This window comes from Mus pahari, chromosome 15 (genome assembly GCF_900095145.1).
Source record: "Mus pahari chromosome 15, PAHARI_EIJ_v1.1, whole genome shotgun sequence".
Lineage (NCBI taxonomy): Eukaryota > Metazoa > Chordata > Mammalia > Rodentia > Muridae > Mus > Mus pahari.
In genome coordinates, this window is record NC_034604.1 from 68,682,794 (window position 1) to 68,705,603 (window position 22,810).

At 52.3% G+C, this 22,810-nt stretch overlaps 1 protein-coding gene across 5 annotated transcripts in view; it reads right to left on the bottom strand.

The window, feature by feature from the left end:
• Ctif (cap binding complex dependent translation initiation factor) overlaps nucleotides 1-22,810 on the bottom strand; it is a 266,258-nt gene that overhangs the window by 70,801 nt on the left and 172,647 nt on the right. For 4 of the 5 annotated variants that reach the window (XM_029546899.1, XM_029546901.1, XM_029546900.1 and 1 more), the window contains 2 exons: nucleotides 18,980-19,469; nucleotides 17,340-17,708 (listed from right to left, as the gene is read on the bottom strand). In XM_029546899.1, the coding sequence (XP_029402759.1) occupies nucleotides 17,340-17,708; nucleotides 18,980-19,469 (859 nt within the window). The remainder of the gene's footprint in view (nucleotides 1-17,339; nucleotides 17,709-18,979; nucleotides 19,470-22,810) is intronic. The other variant, XM_021214567.2, reaches the window with a different exon arrangement.

Consider the following 22,810-nt stretch of genomic DNA (forward strand, 5'->3'; position numbering starts at 1 on the left):
GGAGAAGTCTATGCTCAACCCAGGCCACCTGCTCCTTGTGAGGGCAAGCTGGGGATGAGCCTCCCACCCAGGGAAACATCCCTTCCTGCCTGGTTACTGAGGGAGTCACCTTCTTGGGAGCCCCAGGGTCCTTATCTGGCGCTCCCTCCTCTTCCTCCCACAGCAAGGTACAAGTCTTCCCCAAGCAGACCAGGGGACATAGCTGTGTCCATCATCTTGAGTCTTTGTTTGTGTCACTCTACAGTTTACAAACTATTTTCACACCCTTATTTCATAAGAACTTTCCAACCATCCAGTGGGCTACGCAAGGGAAGATATAAATAATCCCCATTATATAGTCAAGGAGACTGAGACAGCCAGAAATATTAAGGGAAGTATTCAAGTTCATATGTCAAACGAGTGGCTCAATCAAGCTGAAAGCTAGGCCTTTGTGCCATTTCCTCTGTATTAAGGATGCCGCCCCCTCCCACTCCATCCCCCCACCCGCCTTCTGCCTTCTACTCTTTGACCAAGGGAGGGAGGGGAGACTAGCATAAGACATGGGGAGGAGGCCAGGGACACGTGTCCTCTCTCCCAGGCCCTGAACCCTGCTGCTGGCTCCATGGGTCACTTTCACAACCCAGAACAAAAATCTCACTAGATACGGCCTCAGACCGCCTGGCTCCAGTCGCCCTCGCCGGCAGACGCAGACGCACACAGACACACAGAGAACACGCTGTTATCTCTCCGCTCCAGCCGGTTTCCTCCACTTCTCAAACAGCAGATTTCTTCCAGCCTGGCTGCCTCCCCTGGTCACCACCCACAGCCACTGGCCCCTGGGGACCAGCCAAGGCCCCCGCACCCTCTCTGCCTTAGCCGGTGACGCCGATTCCCTGCTAATCAGACGGTCGCCTCTGCCCTCCCAGCCATTGCCCCCAGAGTTCCCTGGAAATGTCCCTTCTGCCTGGCCCAGCCCCCGCGGAGTTGCAGCCTTTGTCTGCACACACAGCTGACTTGTGTTTGCAGGGACAGACAGGGGCTGGCGCTGGGGTCTGAGCCAGCAGGCACTAGGACTGTAGAGCAGATAGGGGAAAACACAAAGTACAGAGAACAAACTTTTGCAAGTGAGCCCTCTGGGGTCACCGGGGAGACTGACAGTGAGAAAGAGAAGAGGAACTTTGTAACTTTGTGACTGGGTGGGTTTGCCTTTAGTGACTTTCCCTAGGGAGCATTTTTCGGCTGCTTGGTTTTCTGAAATCTAAGTGGAGGAAAACCGTGCCAGACAGTGGAGGGGTGGGATGCCAGAGCGGACAGGATCATGGAAGGGACGGTTGAACGTCCCTCCTTCCTTGGGCCCTACCCGAGTACTCTGTCCCTAGCAGTACACAGGAGCTCAATGGATGCTTGTTAGACTGAATGGCCCCTGGCCAGTTTGCCCCTCTGGGACTTTCCTGTCAACTAGCTCCCACTGCCCCTTCTGTCTGGACAGGGAGAGGAAGCATGGGGAGCCGGCAGCAAGCTCCACACCCCCGTATCAGTGTACGCTCAAGTGCACGGCACGAAAACTTCCCCTTTATCAGGCAGAGGAGCCAAGGTGTCTGTGGTAGGCGGCCAAGTTTGCAGGGAGACGATATAGGTTAACAAGTGAAGGCTAGGGAGGTGTGTGTGTGTGTGTGTGTGTGTGTGTGTGATGTGTAGTACTGAGTATTCTTCACCCTCTAGTGAAACCCCTTCTGGTCTTTCCAGTTTTGGTCCTGAGCCACTTAACTTCCTTCTGAAATGCGGCCACGGCCACTGCAATGGACGAGGTCAAGACAAATCACATAGCAATGGGGGTTGTTTAAAAATAAAAGAAATGACCACAGAGCCTGAGAAAGCTTCGGACAAGGCAGCTCTTTGCCTGGGCAACTCAGGCTGCTTGTGTGACTACCCCCATGGTCCCCAATCATTTAGATTTAGAGTACACAGTTCTCACTATATGTCTGTCGCTAGTTCTTCTTACAGTTTAGGCTTAGCCTTGGGGGGGGGGGCTTGGGAAGAGAGTAGCTAAAGGTGTGTACAAACAGGTAACAAAAGGAACAAGGTCACCTGGGAAATCATCTGCTCTCTCAGGCCTTCTGCAGACTTGATGTGGCCCTGACTATGCAGGCTGCTCAAAAACTCAAGAGCATCCCAGCCACCTGCAGACACCCCCCCCCCCGCCACCCAGAACTTCAGCCTCCGGTGTTCCCCTCCTGTGCCCGTCCCTCTTGCCGGGGAAGGGTCAGCCAAACAATTTCTTTTTCTTGCCTTCATGAATCATACGGAAAGGGGAGGCCCAGCCAGGTCAGTTTGCTACCTGCTCACAGAGAGAGAGAGGGACCCTTCCCGCTTTCCTGGGAGACCGGGAGTGAAGGTTCAGACCTCCAACCCCACACTGAGCTTTGGTCAAGAGTGGTCCTCGTATTCGTAGGCCTCGGGAAGACGGAGGGAGAACACACGATTCCCTGTTTTGTTTGTGGGCTCTGAACCACTCTGTCATCTCTGTATCTACTTCCTGTCTCCTTTCTTGGCCACCTGCCTTCTGCCCCATACCTGGCCTCACCAGACCTCACGGAACCTCGCCGACCTCTGAACATGTTTCTGGCCATGAGAGTACTCAGTTAGCAGTGCATTCTAAGAAGGCAGGATGTGAATGGGCCCCGGTTGCTACTGTTTCTACTAGCTGTAAGGCCTCGTTTCCCGGCTTTTCTGAGTTCTCCTTTCTACCTCTGTAATGTAGGCACTCAGGACATAGGTCTCACACCCACAATTCGAACCTCCTCTACCAAGTATGGCCCAGAGATGAAGGACTCTCCAGGCACAGTTTCATCTGGGCCACCTAGCTAAGTATCAGTCTGAGCTCCTGTCCCACACTGACGGCTGATAGGTCCTGTAGATAGCAGACACTTGTAGCTGATTACAAAGCAACTCCCTCTATCCTCCTGCTTGGCTCCTTGAGTTCTTTAAAAGACAAGCTATGAGTGTCCGTACTGCCAGCCTGCCGGGATGCTCCTAATACTTTTTCTAGAACTTTGGGATTCCAAGTCTTCTACTTTAGGACGATCCTAACAAAATGGGCAGGCAGATAACTTCAGGAAGTGTCCCACTAGACACACCACACAGACCCTGGCATAAAGGGGTGGCATTAAAATGCAGGGATCTCACAGCTGCCCCTCTGGGAACCTAAGGCCGGTCAGTTCTGTAGTGTGTGCAGGACGGCAGTGCCGGCTAGGGCTACCCAGGGCCTGGAGAGAGTGGAGCCTGGGGCAAGGAGTTCCTGCTCTAGAAGAAGCCCTCCCCCCTTTCCTTAACTGCCCCTTCTCAAGGTGGGAAGGCCCTGGGGGGGGGGTGCTGTACTCTGCCCTATCCTAAGGCCCCATGCCTGTTCTTCACCTCTGAGATTCCTGTCCACTTCTGTCACCGTGTGGGAGGACTGCTGACAGCCAGGCCTGTCCTCACACCTCCTCCCGCTGTCTGGGAAGAACAAGGAGTGCTAGACAGTCCGACCTGCCTGAGCTAGAAATATGCAGCCTCCAGGGATGGAGCTCATTAGCGCTCTGGTCCCCGAGGGTGATTGGGCTCCCTAGACACAGTGATATCTCTGGACAAACTCTGTCCCTGGGGAACCAGACCCTTGTCTCACCCTCTGCCTAGGCTGCCCGGGACCTCTCGGACCTGCCTCTGGCTTCTGTGAACCCTGCATGAGACGTTAGCTTGCCCTGGAGGTCCCCATGGCCCTTTCTGGAGGATCTGATCCACCCCCAGTTTAAAATTTTGTGATGGAGCCTGGGGTGCCAGAGTCATCGTCACACGGTTTAAACTCGTGGGGGGGGGACACAAGCCCAGGGTACCAAGTGTGGGGAGGGGGGTGTTGGGGAGTTACTGGAGGCAGGTGAGGCCCGCCCTGCATGCTGGTGCCCTCTGCAGGCTGTTCTGTTCACTCAGGGCTGCCTCCAAAGGAAGTGTGGCCAAAGCAGGTCAGCGGAGGTGGGTATGTGGGAAAATGAATGCTAAGAGGGCCAGCCAAGGCTGCAGACCTGCCCGGCTGGGGACATTAGAGACGGAGCCTTGTCTCCACTGGCCCCCTGTAGTGTGAAGGCTTTGGAATAAGCTCGAAGGGACCGTTGAGACCATCTCTAACCTCCTTATTTTATATGGGTGAAGAAGACCCTGGAAGGGTACAAAGATTGTCTGAGACTATTCTACTTCAGCAAGGTGAGCCTTGCTCAGAACCTCACCTTCTGCAGTTCAGGCTGCTTCCTCCAGTGCTGACCCTTAAAACCCTGCTCCTATTAGTCTGTCAAGTGCACCCCAAGGAAGTTTATTTTACCTCCCATCCCTAGTTTGTCTGAGGCTGTCCCCGCCCCTGACCTCCAACTGACCTTCACAAATTCTGGGCACTAGCGGGTGGTGAGTGGTCATCCAAGGGCCTGATACCCATGGACAGAACTCACTCAGGCTTCCATTTTTGTCATAGGTACACAGGCTGGCAGGGGCAGTGAGGCAAGGGACTGGCTCCAGACATCCAGTCTCCTCAGGATTCCTCTAGGGAGCTCAGAAACTATGATCTGGGGGTGGGGAGGGGCTTCTCCACAGACCCAAGCGGATGCTAAACTCTCAATACCACCTGCTAGGTGAAACCCTGGGGTTTGGACCCCTCCCCTGAGTCTGGCCTGGGTTCTAGATGAGCAGTCTGCCCTGCCTACCCCCTGATACTGCTTGAGGCCTGAGGCTGGCAGGAAGCTCACAACTCCTGAGGCAGAAGTCTGAGTTTTGGATTAAAATGCAGCCTTGGCCTGAAATCTCGTGGGAAGCTGGCGCCAGCAGGGTCATGGCCTGGCTGGACAGCGTTCCCCCCACCCCCCAGGCTGGACACACCTCCCCACTGGCCCTCCCCCCCACCCTAACAGACTACTCCTTATGCCAGTCTTAGCATTGACTGTAGCCTCCTACCTCACTTTGGGGCCACCTCCTCCAGGAAGCCCCCCACTCCCCCCCATCCACTTGTGGATTTGTTTCTCCTCTGGTGCTTCTACACTGAGTGTTCGTCCAAGCTGGTAGAGAATAGCCAGTTCTCCCCTGCCCTCAATGCAGTTTAACAGTACAGAGCTCAGGACTCCAGCCGGGCCCCTGCACTTAGCCCTTCTAAGAGCTGCCTTTGAGGCTGTATCACCCCCAGATCTCTGTGTGCATGTGGCCCTGGGCTTGTGTGGAGGCATCAGGTTTTCTTATCCAGGGCCATGAAAGGATGGGCCTCTCCTCCAGGGAGACAGGAAGATGTGTTAGAGAATTGTTCAGAAATCTCTTCTGGAGGGGCGAGTCCAGAGGACACAGCCATGTTGAGTGGATTTTTTTTTTTTTTTTTCCTGCAGTGGTTGGTACAGGGAGCAGGTTGCCAGACAGGCATCGTGATTACAGCTGATTGAAGAGTTAAGTGGATGGTTAGGGGATCGCAGGTTCTGATGGCGTCACACTGGGGTCAGGGGAAGGTGGCCGGGACCTGGCTGCTCCGGCCATTTCTACAGGTTGTAAGTAGGTCATTGGGAAGGAAGTGTCTATGGCTCAGGAGGCTGACTTCAAAGGACTCTGCTTCTAAGCTCACTTTAGAGAGCTTATTCCAATCAGACTGGTTTTGTTTTGAGGCAAGGTCTCACTACGTTAGCCCAGGCTAGCCTCAAACCCATCATCCTCCCTGTGTCAGCCTCCTAAATTCTGGGAGGACATGTACCACCATGCCTGGCCAGCTTGTTTTTTTGGACACCTAGAGTAACATGGTAACGGACGTGTAGCAGAACCCACGGAGGTAAGAATTCTGCATACACTGCTAACGAACCTGGAATTACTCAATATACATATTCTGTGAGTGTCTGGGAACTGTTGCTGGAGCAGGGTCATCTCCAAATACCAGCCAAGCCACACATTCTTATGGTGCTAGCCTCGCTTAGCTGATGAGAACATGGTATTGTGGTACGGTGGCTTGCAGGCCCTTTCTTTACAGGTCCGGGTATGTGCACAGACCCTCTAAAATCTACCTGGTTCCTACGGGGCCCTGTCAAGATAGTAGTCATTTGAGTGGCATAGGTGGCTATCCCAGGAGGGCACTGTTTTCCATGAGCATGTCTGTCCCAGTGTTTCAAACTGGCTTGAAGCATTGCTCTCTCTCTCTCTCTCTCTCTCTCTCTCTCTCTCTCTCTCTCTCTCTCTCTCTTATTTGGGGCTTGTCTGGGGACTCAGAGGGCACACAGAGGGTCAAATGACACTCACTCCCTGTAGGTGGCTCCCTGTCTAATGGGGACACTTGCCCTTTCCCTGGAGACCAGCTAGAATCAGGGTCAGGGAGGGGTTAGTAAAACACTGGCCTGATTCTCTCTAAAGGCTCTGAACTCCTAACGCAGTTCTGGTCCACTGCGAGGGGGTTTAAAGCTGAGGGCTAGGTGCTGGGCAGCAAGGGATGGGGACCCAGAGTTGTGCAAGAGCCTGCATCTTGATCTTGGTTTCCTAGGGCTTGGTTGGCACAACAGGTTCACGTGCCCGTAGGCCTGCTTCTTGGTGGCATATTATCTTCTCCCCAGGACAGAGGTGAGTCCATGTTAGATTACATGACAGGATTGCTCACCTAGCGCTATCTAGGTGGGAGTCACGCAGGCAGAGATGACACATGCGATGCTTTGGTGCCCACTATGCCCCTGACCTCTTGGTAGCCTTCTTTGGGGGAGCTGGGCTGGCTTTTGTGTAAAGGGGCCTCCATTTATCCAGGGGACAGACCTGACTGCCTGCGAACAGTGAGCATAGATACTCTTGTAGCATTTAGTTGGAGACCCACGTGGCATTCCCTCCTGTGTGGCATTCCTGTTCCCTGTCTGTCTCTCCTTCTGATTTCCCTCTCTTCTCCATCCACGCCTGTCCTTCTTGATTAGGGCTGTAGCTGGAGGGATGGTCTCTTCTTGGTCACCTCTCACAGGTGGCCAGAAGGCTCGAAGTCTACTCTAGAACACAGGTTAGATGTTGTTGGGCAAGTCTGCTTGTAGGAAGCTTCACAGATTTTTAGATGACTAGTCTATCTTTTCTGAGGCCCACAGGGTCCACTGGGGCTCTTGCTGAGGGGCCGGAAACTGATTTACATTTCCTGCGCTGGCCGGCTCTCTACATAGCTTCTAGCTTCTGGTAATGAAACTACATGCCGGGGCCAAGCAGTGTACCCGCAAGGGGCTTGGGAGTAAAGTCTACATGAAGTCTAGATGTTGGCAGGGTGGCTGACAATCTTTGTATGCTTCTTTCACAGTCAATTCCGTAGCCCCTCAGAACTCTTGGATTGAGACTGGCAAGACGGCACAGTGGAGAAAGGTGATTGCTGCCAAACCTGATAATCCCCAGGGCCCACACAGTAGGAGAGGACTAAACCACTGGAAGCTATTCTCTGACCTTCACAATAATACTATGGCATGCACAGATACAACACACGCGCACACACACACACACACACACACATGCACATACACACTCTTTCCCTAAATGTAACACAAGTTTTTTTTTTTTTTTTTTTAAACAAACACAATACAATAAGATCATTAATGTAAGCTGCCTAAAAGTACAGTATCTTATAACCATCACATCTCCATTAATTCCCTGGGTTGCTGGTCTCTCATCTCTACCAGTGAGTTGAACTGGGTAATCTATATAGAAGCTTCAGGTCTCTACTGGTCTATGATTTTAAAATGAATTCTGAAACTCTACAGCTCAAGAGCCCATATCATTTCCTAGGTCCTAATTTAAAGCCCCTTGCCTCTCTATTCTCCGCTTGGATTACCTCACAGACTCAGCTTGACTCCAGGTGAGGCGGTACCCTCTCTCCCTCACGCAATTTTGTTGTATCTCGATTCACTACATTTCCTCCATTAAAAATGTCCAGGAGACCATCCCGGCAGTTCTTCAAAAAGATAAACATAAAATTTCCATATGATCCAATGGCTCTCCCTCTAGATAGATATCAGCAAGAATCAAATCAGGAATTCTGGCCCTCGCAGATCCATGCCTCTAGGAATCCTGATCATAAAAGCCAAAAGGTAGAAGCACCCTAAGTGCCCCATGACGGAGGAACAAAATGAGGTACGTACATACTACAGCATACTAGTCAGCCTTTACAAAGAGGAACCCCGGCACTTCATCACACAGATGAAGTTTAAAGCCACTGTACTATGTGAAGTAGACTCAGAAGAGAAATGTGGTATGCATAATTCTGTCTGTCTGTCTGTGTGTGCGCGCGTGCGTGCATGTGCATGCGCATATGCACATATGTGTGATTCAGAGTAGGGAGCCCTTGGAGGGATTGGGGTGGTAGCCAGGGGGCTAGGGAGCGACTGTTTAGTGAGAACAGTGCTTAGGTTTGGGGTGCCAGGGAGGTTGCTTGGCACTGGGGATGTCCTTGCTGCTGCCGAGGTGGTGCCTTACAAGTGGTTCAAGTGGCTGATGTTGTCTGGGACCATAACTTTACAAAATGTTGAACAAAGTAACAATATAGTGGTCTCTTTTTCTCTCCTCTCCAAAATCATGTCCTCCCGTTGGCTTTAGTCGGCTTGGTTCCTTGACCAGGTTCTTGCTTAGGGCTCAGCTGTATCCTTACCTAAGGACCCAGTGGGACCCAGAGGAGGGTCTCACCATAACAGAACTATTTGCTTCCTTTTTTGAAAGAGAGACCATTCCCTTCAGGACATGACTCCCCGCTCTGTGGTGGCTGGTTAAGGGTGGCCAGAAGCCTTGGTGGGTAGCCAAGGCCAGACTGGGGAGCAGTTACATAACCTGCAGGGGGATTTTTTCCACTGGGCAGTCAGTGCCAGCTTTCCAGTGGTGGCGCAGCAGGTAGAGGCGCCCTGTCTGGGGCGGCGGTGCCCAGGCAGGGCTGAGATGCGCTGATCTGGAGTGGCTTAGCATAGCTCGGATTCCCAGCGGCTGCCTGGGGCAGGTGGTGGGAAGGGATCTGCTGTCTCCTGCCTGCCTGGCTGGGCGAGGGAGCGGCAGTGGGAGGAGGTGCTGGGGGTGAACTGCCAGCCAGCCAGGGGTGACCCTCTGGGGCCTGGGACACCCGAGCCACCTTCTCCGATAACCCACTTATCTGCGGGACCTGCCTGGCAGCCTCAGACAGGGATGCTTCTGGCCAAGTTCTCTCAGGGGATTTAGCAGGGAAAACAGAGCCGGGGTGGGAGGTGAGGATGTGCAAGGAAGTGGAGATGGCCCGGCCAGAGACATGGGTATTGATGAAACAGTGCCTGACCAGGGAAAGCTCCCTGGGCCCAGTGACTCGAAAAACAGAACAACATGTGCTCCTCTTCAGCGGCAGGCACCTGACCGCCATCTAGTTTGTCTACCCAAGGCTGCTTTGTCCTACTGTAACAGCAGACTAACTACTACATTGACTGGAGGCAGGACATTCATAACTCTTTGTCCCAAAGACACAAGCCTCAGATAAGCAAGAGCTTAAACAAATCTAATCCTCGAAGGGTGTGTGTGGATTGCCCGATCAAGGCCAAATGGGGTTACACAGTGAAACCCCTGGGCCAAACACAAACAGAACAGAATAGAAAGGGTTTGACCCAGGTGGAGTTTGGGGGGGCGGGTTCTCTGACCTGGAGACCCCGGTGGCTGGAAAGGAAAAATCTATCAAGTTCTCAGGCCTCTCCTGAGACCATTGTTTTCTAAGCTCCTACCACCTGTCTTACCTCATACTGAATCTGCATGGAAATGAGAGGTAAGTCACAAGCAGTCCAGTGGCCTCTGCTTGGAGAGAGTTGGGCCTCCTGTTCCCCTCTGTACCCATGTGGCCTAGATCTGAGCTGAGGGCTGTGGGTACATTCACTCATTCGGTCTCTACCATAGCCCGGGAGGGCTTTCCCAGGGCGGACACCAGGTACCAAGATGAGGCTGAACACTTAGGTTCAGCAAAGGCGGCAGCAGGAATCCATACCACTATGTTAAGGCTCTAGGGTCTTAATTCCTGCTCCACAGTAGAAGTCCTCCTGCCTAGAGACCTGGGATTCAAAGGGTAGCTATTTGTTCCAGGTGGCCTAGTTTTGCTTGGTTTGAGACAGCATGCTGCCCTGTTGTCCAGGCTGGCTTGGACTTTATTATGTAACCCAGGCCATTCTCAGACTCACAGTCCTCCTTCCGTCTCCCAAGCGCTGGGACTATCAGCACGTGTCGGCAGGCCAGACATCCAAAGCATGTTTTAATGCTCAGATGCAGAGGTCCACAGCCCCAGACTCAATGCTTCAAGAAGTCACCTTGTCCTTATTCTACCCCCACAACTGAACAGCCAGAGAGACCTGGCCTAAATACTGACCTCTTTCCTTGAATGAGTACCTGAGACCTGGCTGGGACCTATGTCTGGTTTCAACAGTGATAAGCGGACTAGAGAGTCTGTAATGAACTGATACATACACCTGGCCTACCAGAGGATGTATACAGCAGGTGCTCAATAAGGTTGGGAGGAGACATATACCACTGGGAAAAAGCAAATAAAATCTACTCACTCCCTCAAAAGGACAGACAAGACACTTGGAGCAAGAACATGGTTCTGACTTACTCTGGCTCCAGCATGGCTAAGGGCTGGGTATGGAGACAGACATCAGCTCTCCCAGGCAGGGACCCAGCCTGCCACAGACTCTGCAGAGGTCTAAGCTCCTGTGACCACTGGTCTCTTGGGATACATGAAGCAAGCTTGCTGCCACTGAGAGTACCAGCTCTGCATAGCCTTCCCTACACTTGGCTTTCAGCACGGACACAGACAACTCCTGAGGGTTCTCAGAGGCCAGACCTTTGAGAAAATGAGACCCTCTTGGGCCTGGGGAAATTACCCTCTGTGGTTTGCCTGTGGAGAATGGCTGGCACTGCCTGCTAGCCCTGTGTCCTGTCCCCTGCTGGCTCCAGCAGCCTTGGAGGCAAATGTTTGTGTGTGTGTGTGTGTGTGTGTGTGTGTGTGTGTGTGTGATAGTCCAAGGCTCCTGCTCCAGCTCTGGAGCATTCAGAACAATGCACTTCTCTCCTGGGCATGCCCAGCCAAGCCAGCATTAATATTGGTTTACATGCTTGCAGTGCACATGGGCTCCGTTGCGGGTGTGGCAGCAAGCAGGGAGGGAGGCAGAGGGACAGAGTGTAAGGAGGTGACATGGACTGGGGTACAAAGGAGTATTCTCTTAGGCAGCTCTGCCCTACCAAAGTCTGAGGGGCAGAGGCAATCATGCCCTTCCCTGGGGTGTTCTTTACAGTCCACATAGATGGCTTCACAGAATGGCTATATCTAAGCTCCCAATCTTTGTCCTATTTGGGTAATGGGATGGGAGCTTGGAGCCCAGACAGTTAGAGCTGTGGCTTTTGCTAAACTACGTTCTCTGTCTCTCTCTGTCTCTCTCTCTCTGTGTCTCTGTCTCTCTGTGTGTCTCTGTCTCTCTGTCTCTCTCTGTGTGTGTCTCTGTCTCTCTGTCTCTCTCTCTGTTTCTCTGTGTATGGGGAACCCACCTGAGAATCACACACAGGAATGAGCTTCTGTCCCGCAAAGAACTGGGGCCCCAAACTCAATACTCTACCACTTTCCAGGGCAGTGAGGCGTTTTCTGAGCATCTGCTGTGTACTAGTCACGGTGCCTGGAGCCTGAGAAGGGTAACAGCCAGCGCTCTTACCCCCTAGAAGTCTACAGATCAGAACTGCTCCACTCCAGAGCCACGGCCAGCCCTGACTATGAGGCTTGCGGATGCTGGACTTAAGATACAGGGAATGGTTTTAGATTTTTAGAAACCAAGAGAGCTGGAGGGGGGGAGAGCTTTCTCTTACAATCAGTTAAAGGAACAGCCTGGTTCTTTCCACCTAAGCCTAGGACTTGAGCTCAGGACAGAGGTGTAGACTGAAAGAATGCAGACTGCCATGTATTTCGAAGGGATGTGATAGGGAATACATAATCGTTGGGGTTTAAGGCAAGATTTTGATTTCCTGATAAGGTCAGCCAGATCAGAGGATCTGACCAATCTTTATAGAGCTAAAGGCATTCCCAGAGACCCCACAGAATTACCATGCAACCGAGTTTCCCTGTATCAAAGGCCCAAAGGCAATGCTGTAACAGTGATCTGGCCAGAAACTCCAAATGCCCATTCTCTAGGCTGAGACGGGCTCTTTGAGACACCATATTCTAGAGGGTACCAGTGGACAACAATTTATTTTGAAATCTGGCCAAGTGCCAAACTCTGATTTCCAGTTGCCTTTGCACAACAACCCTGCTGTGTTTATGACTTGGTTAGATGAAGAGATTCCCCCCTCCCTCTTAAAAAAAAAAAAAAAAAAAAAAAAAGGTATCACGTCCTTCTGTTAGATGTGTTGTTAGCAACAGTTGCTAGGGAAAGCTGGGTTCAGTTACAGGCACACTGATGCTTGCTCTAATAATACTTCTCTCTGCATAGCTCAGATGCAGACACCTCTTGGCTAAACAGGGCACACACATTTCAACAGACGAGGGCTTGAACTTGTACTACCCAAGCAGATCTGGGCAAAAGAGCCCTCTCTAAGCTCAAGGGTAAGGCAGAGGGCGGTGACCAGGCGGTTCTGGGTGGAGGGGGCCCAAGCCTTTGATTCCTGTCATTCCTAAGGTCCCATAAAAAGAGGCACACTCATTCTTCCTTCCACATGAAACTGGAGCCCTTACCCTCGCCAGGACTGCACCGCAATTCCCTGATGAGCATCAAGGGAAATTTTCTGGTTGCTCGGGTCTGGGGTAGCCTGAAGTCTCCAAGAAGGATATAATGTACAGAACAGGCTAGTTCAGCCCATGAAGGATCTAGGAGCTTCATGGGCAGGATAGAGCCACAGAGGTGGTTGCCGCCAGCTCTCCTGGGTGGCCTAGTTAGCACTGGGGGTGAAAGTGAGACCCTTCTCCTAAAACACATAATGACCATGCCAACAAAAGGCAGAGGTCAAGAAGAAGGAAACAGAAGGTGCGAGCAGGGACAGAGGAACCCTGTGGGAGGAGAAGAGGGTCTCTCCTCTTCCCAGGGCGGGGGAGTCTCAGGATGGTGAGGGACATGGCCGAGCCCAGCTCCTCACAGAAGGGAAAATGAGTTCGGAGGTGAAGGCAGTCTACCAGCAGCTAAGGTTTCCCTCTCCTGTTTTTCCACCAGCTCAGTGTGAGTCCTCCCCACTGATTAGCCAAGAGCCTAGCACCTGAGAAGTGAGTTCTAGCTGGTTCCTTGTGTGAGGGGCCAGTTGGTAAAAGACAAGGGTGAGGTGCTCCTGCGGTCTTGGGCCTTCTTCCTGACAGTGATGTTCACTTTCACATGGCCCAAATGAGTTCTTTATGACACAATGTCCAGGTCTATGCCTGGACCTGAGGAGGACACCAGAGCAGAGCCATAGCTCTCCATGTGATTCCCAAAGACAATGGCTGAGGGTCTCTGTTCTACAGAGCAGGGGTCTGAAGTATAGCATTCTTAGGTCGGAGAGCCATATTGCTAAGAGTCCGTCGCCTTGCTTGCCCAGACATTAAAGTGACCCTTCCCGTATAAACTATTCAATGCCTCTCCGAAAAGGGTGGCTCAGACCAGCCTGGCAGCACCACTATAAGTCTGGTAGGAATACAGGGTAATAGTGATGACTATAGGCATATAATAGACATTTAAGGAATAGTCACTTAAATAGGATTTTGAGCACGTATGAGCACACTAAGAAGGAGTCCATATCTAAGATAAAGACTAGAGCCTGTTCAGATGTAGAAACTGACTAATGCTGAACTGTGGAATTGGTGATGAGCATCCACTGAGGCCTATGGGACTCATGAGAGAAACTGATGTTTCCAGGTGTTTCCATGGCGCAAGAGAGAGTCTATATGGGGAGGACCTATGACAATCTTCAATACCCCATTTTCCACTTTGTGGGTGCTGAAGCCCCACCTGACATTAAAGGTTGTCCCTCTCCCTGCTGTGTCACCGACTCCTCTCGGGCGCCAGAGCCCGTGTCGCAAGAGCACTCAGCCAGGGAGGACCACATCCAGAGACAGCTGCCAGGAGGGGTGTGCACCGGGCACTTCACACCTGGTCCCTCTGCAGTTCCATGCCACTAAGCTGGGCCTCAGAGCCTGTATGGCAGCCATATCAGACACCAGGATGACTGGCTCAGAGCCTGCCAGGCTCTGAACATGGGGCTGGCTGGAGACTGAGGGTCAAGTGGGACTGAGCCGGTAGAGATCAGGAACTTCAGGGAGAAAGAAGGGGGAGGGCGCTGCGGGCGGTGAAGACAGACTTCCTTAGAGGTGTGAAGAGGGAACGTGGGTCCCCAGGTCTGTCGCTCCTCCATTTGGACTTCCCTGCTTGGGTGGCAGGTGACCACGAAAGGCCACTTTCTCAGAAAGGCCTGCTCGCCTTGGTTGCAGAGAGAAATGAAAGGGCCTGAAGAGGCTCAAGCAGTTGAGCCCGCTTCCTCTCTGCCACGTGATCAGGGATCCATGGGTACTCGGGCACCTCACCCAGCACGGCTAAGATATTCCTCTATGAGCCCAAAGGGTTTTAGACAATCTTACCAGAGGCTCAAGTGTGAAGGCAAAGCCTTTGGTTCTACCCTTCTGAGGGCTCCCGCATCAGCTCACAGGAAGTGGGTGATGGGGATGGCCTTCGGAGGAACCACAAGTCCTCCAGTTAGGCAGAGGTCTTTCCCCACTAGTATGGGTCACCAGGAGGGTGCACCTTTGGAGCTTACAATGTGAGTCTCTTTTGTCACCTGGGCCTCCGTTCTTGATTGGGAGAAAAGAGAGGGGAGTTTCTGGTTCCCTCCTCTTGAAATAGCCATTGCTCCATGACTGTGACCTGAGCAGAGTGGTACTGAGCAGACTGCCAGACACAGAGATGCACACAGCAGAGGTGGTGCCTGCCTGTCAGGGTCCGGGGAAGTGGGATGATGGTAACACACATTCCTTGTCACCGTGGGTACCTGCGGTTACTACATGAAGTTCTTGTCTTTGCTGTATACGTTTAAACCCTTGGCTCCAAAGGTGCTGCTTGGTGTCCTTGGACACCCAGTCAGTGCTAGTCACATGACAGAACAGAGAGACAGGTTCTGCGGCAGAGAAGGACGGAATGCTACAGAAACAGAGAGTGAGAGAGTCTGGCCAATCTCCCAGGGGAGTGGTGTCTGAGTTTGAGTGGCCCTGGCCATGGGCTGAGCATTGGGTAGAAGTGACTTCGAAGTAAGATGTAGGGGTTTGTCCACTAGAGTACAGCCAGAGGCTCAGCAGTGGTAGAGGGGAGCAGGGGGCAGAATGTGAGTATCCCTGGGACAAGCTGGCCTCTGGAGCTGGTCATAAAGTCACTCATGTCCCTGAGTGACAACGTGAGGGAGGGTGGTTTGCAAGGACAGGAGAACCTAAGATTGCTTCATTCAGGGCCAGGCCTTGGAGCAGTAAGAAGAGGAGCATCTTATGGGGGAACTGGAACCTATTCGCAAGGCCCTGACAGCTGATACCTGGACCAGGTCTAGCCTCTGCCTCTCCAGGATTCAGTTCAGTGTTCGCTTACCCCAGGCCCTCCCCACCTCCCAACTGTGTCCCAGCATGCTCACTTCACATAGGCATGCTAGCTAGGGCGCACAGTAGGACTTCACCAACTTAAATTGCCATTGAGTTCTTGAAGAGATAACCCATCTTGGGTAGTCTCTGTTGACAGTTCTCTGCCACAGGTCTGTGTGCCTGTCCGCTGTTGGGGTTGAATGGATTGCTGGTGGCTGGCAGCTGGCAGCCATGATCTAGAGCTTGTACTCCATTTCTGACCCTTCTCCAGAAAAAAAAAAAAAAAAAAATCCCCAAACCAAGTCTGAGGCCAGTCCTGCCCTTGACTCCCCTGTGCCTGGTGATGCACAGCAGACGGGCCTCTCCTGCCTGTTTGTCACCCTCTCCACTCTCCCAGGACATTCCGGCCTGCGAGGAACATGCCGATGTGCAAATCCCTCAGGTAATGCGGGAATTCATCACCAGGGGAGCAATGGGTGATCCAGGAATGGCAATCTGATCACAGCCTGGAGCTGGCGAGAAGCTCGAGGCTGGCCAGGGAGGCTCAGGTTGCAGACAGCGAGACGCACACAGAGGAGGACAGGCGGGCACGGGGCCCAGCGCGCCACAGGCAGGTGGGCCAGCAGGGATCCCCCCCTCTGCTTTTAGGGACAGCACTGCAGACCATGAACCAGGTGACCTGAGCACATCTGTCATCCGCGTGTAATTACCAAGGAACTCTCAGAATCGACACCGGTAGGACAATCTGGTATATGGTCACCCTGCTCACCATGACTGCTGGTGGTCCCTTTAACTCTGTCCCCTGCTTCTCTCTTCCCTCACTTCCAAGGCACTGCTTTACCAGGTAGGCCTGATGACACAATCTGTATCTAAACTGGGCTCTGTTGTATAAAATAACAGGAAAGACATTTTTTTTTTTCCCATCCAGAGCCTCCAAAGATGGCCTTCAGGCCTGATATGGTCACCATGTCATCAACCTCCACTGTCATTTCTTCCCCGATGTCGCTAGATCTGGGCTCACCAGTCAACTGTTACCATACACAGCAGTTACTTATACAATGGAGTCAGTGTGAGAGCGTGTGCTCACACTTATTACACACTCGTCTGCGGGGCTGTGGTTAGGCACTGGCCCACACTTATCACACACTCCAACGGGACTGTGGTTAGGCACTGGTCTCTGGCACACGGCCGTAAGACGATGAGGGGAAGCTCTCTGGAGGGAAAGGCAGATTGGGTGGGAAGGTACCAGGCAGCAAGAAAATCAGCATCAAACAGACAGGCTATCCTCCTCCTGTCCCACAAGGCTTTGCCATCCTTGCTTTACAAGGGTAGAGCCATCAAGCTTTTGAGGACTGTCCTTAGGGAGGAGGAGAAGGAAAAGGAGAAGGGGGGAAGTTGGGAGGCCAGGGAGAAGGAGGGGGGAGAAAGCCAGAGAGAAGGAGCTGGGAGAGCCAGGTCCACAGCAAGTTCATGACCGCACAGACATGTAGAGGTCAAAGCACAGGGCCAATAGCCAGCCTCTTATCATGAAAATAGAAAGAGAGAGAGAGGGCGGTTGAACAAAAAGCACCTATAAAATTATATTGGTCCTCTGTAACCATGGAGCACTCACACAAACACACCCAAATCCAGCCGCGCATCTCTCACCCCTTGATGCCTGCTTATTTTCTATAATTAATCAGGCAAGGGAGGAAGCGACTTGCGACAAGCTCATCTGCCACCAGAGCTTGCAGCCCTCTCTCTAGCAATAACCCTCGTCGTCAGTCGGAGGGGCCGGGGAGTGGAGCGGCAGCTGTCGGTGTCCGGTTACCTGGAGCATGTTGAGGAGCAGGCTCCGGAACTTGGTCCCCTCGACCATGAAGAGGGCCATCTTGTCGCAGAGCTTGGCGGCCGTGAAGGCGAAGCTGCGGTCTGACACGGCCTTCTGGTAGATGGTCCTGACGATCTCCCCCAGCATCTCCTCAGAGTTGGTGGAGTTCTGCGCCTCCTCCATGAAGGAGGTGAGCTTGGCGTCCACGTCGCTGCTGTTATTTCTCATGCTGTTCAGGATCTCCATCAGCCTGTCCATCTTGCTTGGCTGAGAGCTGCTTGTCTCTACTGTCACTTCGTCCTGGGGGGCATGGGGGACACATAAAACACACCTCAGTGGAGCTGAAGTCTCAGTGGGATTCGGGATGTCCTGAAGGAAGAAGGGAGAGCCAGAAAGAAGGGTGTGAGGGAGTGCCACTCCCACACGCCACACCGCACTTCACAGACCTTTTTCCTTAGCTCCTCTGATGCCCGGGTTGGTTGGCATTGTGAGTTCTAGCCCCTACCCAGGATTCTCATATACACATTTCCCCCCCAATGTGTCCCGCAGACCCCTTTATTTAGAGATGATTCAGTGGGAATTGTAAAAGATGAAGATGATAAAGAGAAAACTGGGTCAAAGAGGAAATGAGGTGAGGGAAACCAAGCTGGGCTTGAGTAGGATCCAGAACACATGTAGTGGTGCCGGGGTGGCCTGGGTGTAGGTGCCAGGTATCTGCTCTAATTGCACAGACCGCCGTGTTCTTAGGTGAACGGATCCGTGTGGACTTGGGGCTTAGCATCCCTGTCCACATGCACACAGATACTGCACATTAAGATCTTTCAATGTGCTATTCACATGGCTAGTGCTTCTTGAGAAAAATTAACAACCTCCCCCTCCCCCCCAAAAAAAAACCCACCAAACAAACCCAACCCAACCCGTTTATGCTCTTAGGAGAGTGCCCAGTAACTGGGGTAAGACCGTAGAATGGAAAGGCAGAAAGTGGCATGAGGTTCTCTTAAACTATATGCACCTAAACAGAATAGACCCATGGCCCAAGCTTGCTGGTCCTCTGTTCTCTACTTGGGAGCTCTGTATGGAGGTAAGGCTCCGTCTCCAGCTCTCTGTGGCTATGCACACTGGTGAGGTGGATCCTTCTTTTGGCCACCTTTCCCTTGGGGGTGACCCGGGGACACTGCGATAACACTGGAGCCTCTTCTGACCATGTAGGGGTCAAGGTGCACAAACAGCCGCTCTCCCACTCGAGAACTGAGTGACCCGGGGAGGATGGGGTCAGAAGTGACCGCTCTTTTCTTTTCTAGTCCCCTCTAGACCATCTCTTCAGAGAAAGTTAGACTCCCTGAGCAGGGCCAATAGGAACTCTGTTCCCCACGGCATCTAGTGATCTCCCTGTGTCTCCAACACCTCTTGTGGGGCAGAAGAGGAGGGACAGTATGTGTGGGAAGGGTTCAAGTACCGCTGCTGTGGGCTATCCATGGCAATGACAACCTGGTGTGGTGTGTCCACCCAGCCCTTCTTCCTGTTAGAGAGGAGCCCCTGTCCGACCCATGAGGCTCCACCCAAAGCCCCTCCTCTGCCCCCAAGGGCCTACCTCTCAGCTGTCTTCGGCAAGAGAACAAAGAAAAGTCAATTACAGGTACCTTTTCCTTCAGCCTTCGCCTCAGCCTGTCTTTGGAGGACTGGAGCAGGGTGATTTTGGGCCGCTCCCCGAGCTGCTCCTCGGGAAGAACAGTGTCTTTATGCTTTATCTCAGCCTCCGGCCCCCCTGGCGGCTGAGGGGTTGGTCTCTCGGAAGCCGCTGGGGTCAGAGTGTCAGGGCTGCAGGGGGGCTCAAGGCCACCGTGTCCGGTGTCCCCTGGGCCGTCTTCAAGTTTGGGGTTCTCAACGGTCACAGTCTCTTTGGCGTTGCGGTGGCTGCCTGCTTCTCCCTTGTCTCCCGGTGGATGTTTCATGTTGCCGTGATGCCAGCGTCGGTTCTGGCTGTAGCCGTGGTGCGTGGGCCTCCCTGAGGGGTGGGGCCCCGAGCCCCCCTGGTAAGATTTCTGGTGGTCCCTGTTGTGTTTGGCACTGCCTGGCTGATGGTCACCATGCTGTTGCGGCTTGTTCCCTCCTGGAGGTCTTTGCTGCCGTCTACGAAGGAGAGTGGAGAGGTGGAGAAGAGGGGTTACATAGTGAACTGGTAGGGTCCCTTCACCCAAACGCTGGATCATTTCAACAGTTATCCTGACCCTCCTATTATCCATCAGAGAGAATGGAAGTTGAGATTTCTCTAAAAAGCAGCATTTCATCCATGGCACACGGTGTGCCCGTGTATGTAATACAGAACAAACATCTAAAAGGACCAGCAGAAGATGTGACGAGCCCTCCAGCCTCTGCCCCCCTCCTCCAGCTATGTCCCTTGAAAGCAGCATTATCTGATAACATTCATGCGTTGAAGCCCCCACTCCATTTTTCAGAATGGAGCCAACGGGGATTTTAAAGATATGAGGTTGCCAGGGTGTGCCCCTGAATCCAAGCCAACTTGGGTCCTTATAACGAGAAGCAGTCTGTACACACACAAAGATGCCACCCGTGCCGAGGCATCCGTTGTCATCTGCAAACCGAGAGTGAGGTCTCAGGAGAGCCCCACTGTGCTGACATCTCTGCACATCGAGGGGAAAGACCCATGTGTTCAACCCCCCATGGAGACGCTGTTTGGGCAGCTCGGGGATAGGAACATGGATGGATATTTAACAGGCAGCTTGAGGCAGAGCGTTGCTCCTTAGCTTCAGGACAGTGCTTTGTGAACAGAAGAGTCAGTGGCAGAGCTGAGCTCTGTGCCAGGAACAAAGATGGGAAGGTCTTGCTGCATGGTTGGAAGGCAGGGGCAGGGGCAGGGGCAGGCGTAGGGGCAGGCGCAGGCGCATGGGTACGAGGCACTGTCTTACCACTCACAGTACTATGGCCAGTCTCGGTCCGTCCCAGGCTGCCTTCTGAACCCTGGGGTCACTAGAGGTACAGCTGAGAATAAATATGTGCCCCTTAAAATAGGTACAGTGGTACAGAAACCAAGAGAAAGCCATTACAGTTTCAAGAATGAACCCACACCTTGGGATCTACCTCGGGTCTCACAGCCTTAACTTCAATTACCCTTTATAAACAAATCAGACTTACATCAAGCATTTGATTCTTTGTTGTAAGTTTAATATCAATCTTCACTTGATGTTTATCTTTTTTTTTTCTTTTCTGGAAATGTGAAGGTATGTAGGTCTATGTCAGAGGCGTCATTTCTTTCTCATTAAAGTTAATCAGACCAGGCATGGTGGCACATGCCCGGAACCTCAGTACTCTGGAGGCGGAGGCAGGAGCCCAAGGCCAGCCTGGATCCAAGGCCAGCCTGAATGACACAGTGAGTTCCAGTCTATCCTAGGATTGCAGACAAAGACCTTTGTTTCCAAAGGCCAAACAAGGATGTATTGTACGCATGTTAAAAGTTGTCAAATAATAAATGCAAATACTACATGAACATCAAAAACAAAACTAGAAATATCCCAGAAGCTGGTGAGATGGTTTTGAGGACGAGAGTGCCTGCCATGCAGACCTGGCAATACGAATTTGATCCATGGACTCCACGGTGGAAGGAGAGAAAGAGCTCTCAAAAGTTATCCTCTCTCTCTCTCTCTCTCTCTCTCTCACACACACACACACACACACACACACACACACACTCACACATACACATATACACACACACATACACACACACACATACACACACACATACACACACACACACAGACAAACAAGAGAAAAGATGGCTGGGAGTGTAGCTCAGTGGCAAGTGATTGCCTAGTGTGTGGGAGGCCCTGGAGGCTGGCAAGTGCCATAGCAAAGCTCTTACCTAGCACGTACAAGGCCTTGACTGGCACTGGGTCAGAGGCTAGAAACACTAGGGTCACAGAGTGGCCCAGGCCACATGTCTGTGATATTTTGTGATGTTTCTGCTCTTCCTTTCATTTTTCAGTTACTTTCAACTTGCTGGCCTTACATCCTTCTATTTTTCTCTGTTCTTTAAATGTGGGCTATATATGTTTGCATGTATGTATGTGTGTGTATGTATGTATGTATAGCCCAGAGGGGAACCTTGGCAATTTCTCGACAGATAATGCCTGACCCTTACAACTCTTGTTATCCTTAGTTACAATTTTGAGGTGCCTCACGACAAGTTCTTCCCAGCGTCTTGAAGAGACTCTCACTCCCCATTCACCATCCCTGGGAGTTCTCTCTCTCTCTCTCTCTCTCTCTGCCCAGCAGCTACTTCTGTCTTCTTGAAGGAGGGTGTCATTTCTACATGGCTGGCCATCAAGGGCTTTAGAAAAAATTCACCCCGGTCTCACCGTTCTTCACCTGGAGATGTGGGGTGACCTGAGATGGCCAATATGACTGCCCCCGGCCAACATCCCTGTCCCCAGCCCTGAGAGAATGGTACTGGCTGAGAGTGTGCAGACCATAGTGGTTGTCCCCAGACTCATATTTGCTAGGTGATGGTGTCTGATGAGTAAAGAGGGACATCCACAGACTAGAGGGGAAGCTAAGTAGCCCTACTATGTGCTGGCAAGTTTTTCTACTTAATTAATTTATTCACTTTACATCCCAACTACAGCCCCCCATCACTCCTCTCCTCTCAGCCCCTCCTGTACAAATCCTCCCCCCTTTCTCTGAGGAGAGGGGAAAGCCCCGCCTTAGGTACCCCCCCCCCGGGGACATCCAGTCACAGTAGGCCTTCTCCCACTGAGGCCCTGGTCTTCATGCGGGTTCTCTAACAATTGGAGCAGACACTGTCTCCGTTGCCTGCCATCAGATCCCTTTCTCCTAACTGTGCTGGACAGCTTTATGTCAACTTGACACAAGCTAGAGTCATCTCAAAGGAGGGAACCTCAGTGGAGAAAATGCCTCCTTAAGATGGTTTTGCAGACAAACCTGTAGGGCATCTTCATAATTAGTGATTGATGGGGAAGGCCGAGACCATTGTGGGTGGTTCCATCCCTGGGTCCTGAGTTCTATAAGAAGCAGGCTGAGCAAGCCATGGGGGAGCAAGTCAATAAGAAACATCCCTCCATGGCCTCTGCATCCGCTCCTGCCTCCAGGCTCCTTCCCTGATTGAGTTCCTGTCCTGACTTCCTTCAATGATGAACAAATGTGAGTCAAATAACCCCTCCCCCCCAGCTGTTTTGGTCATGGGTGTTTAATTGCAGCAACAGTAATCCCAACTAAGAGAAGTCCAAAAGGAGGACTGGATACAGAGCTTTGGTGGCGATTCAGCTTTGCCTTGGGAAACTGAGCAGGAGCACAGGCAGCACTGGAGGATGTGGCATGAAGTTTGCCTTCTTCTCAGGACAAGTGACTGCTGGGCCTGTCTTCTGTATGTGCAGGTGGACTATGGACCTTCCCTCGTGTGTGTGTGTGTGTGTGTGTGTGTGTGTGTGTGTGTG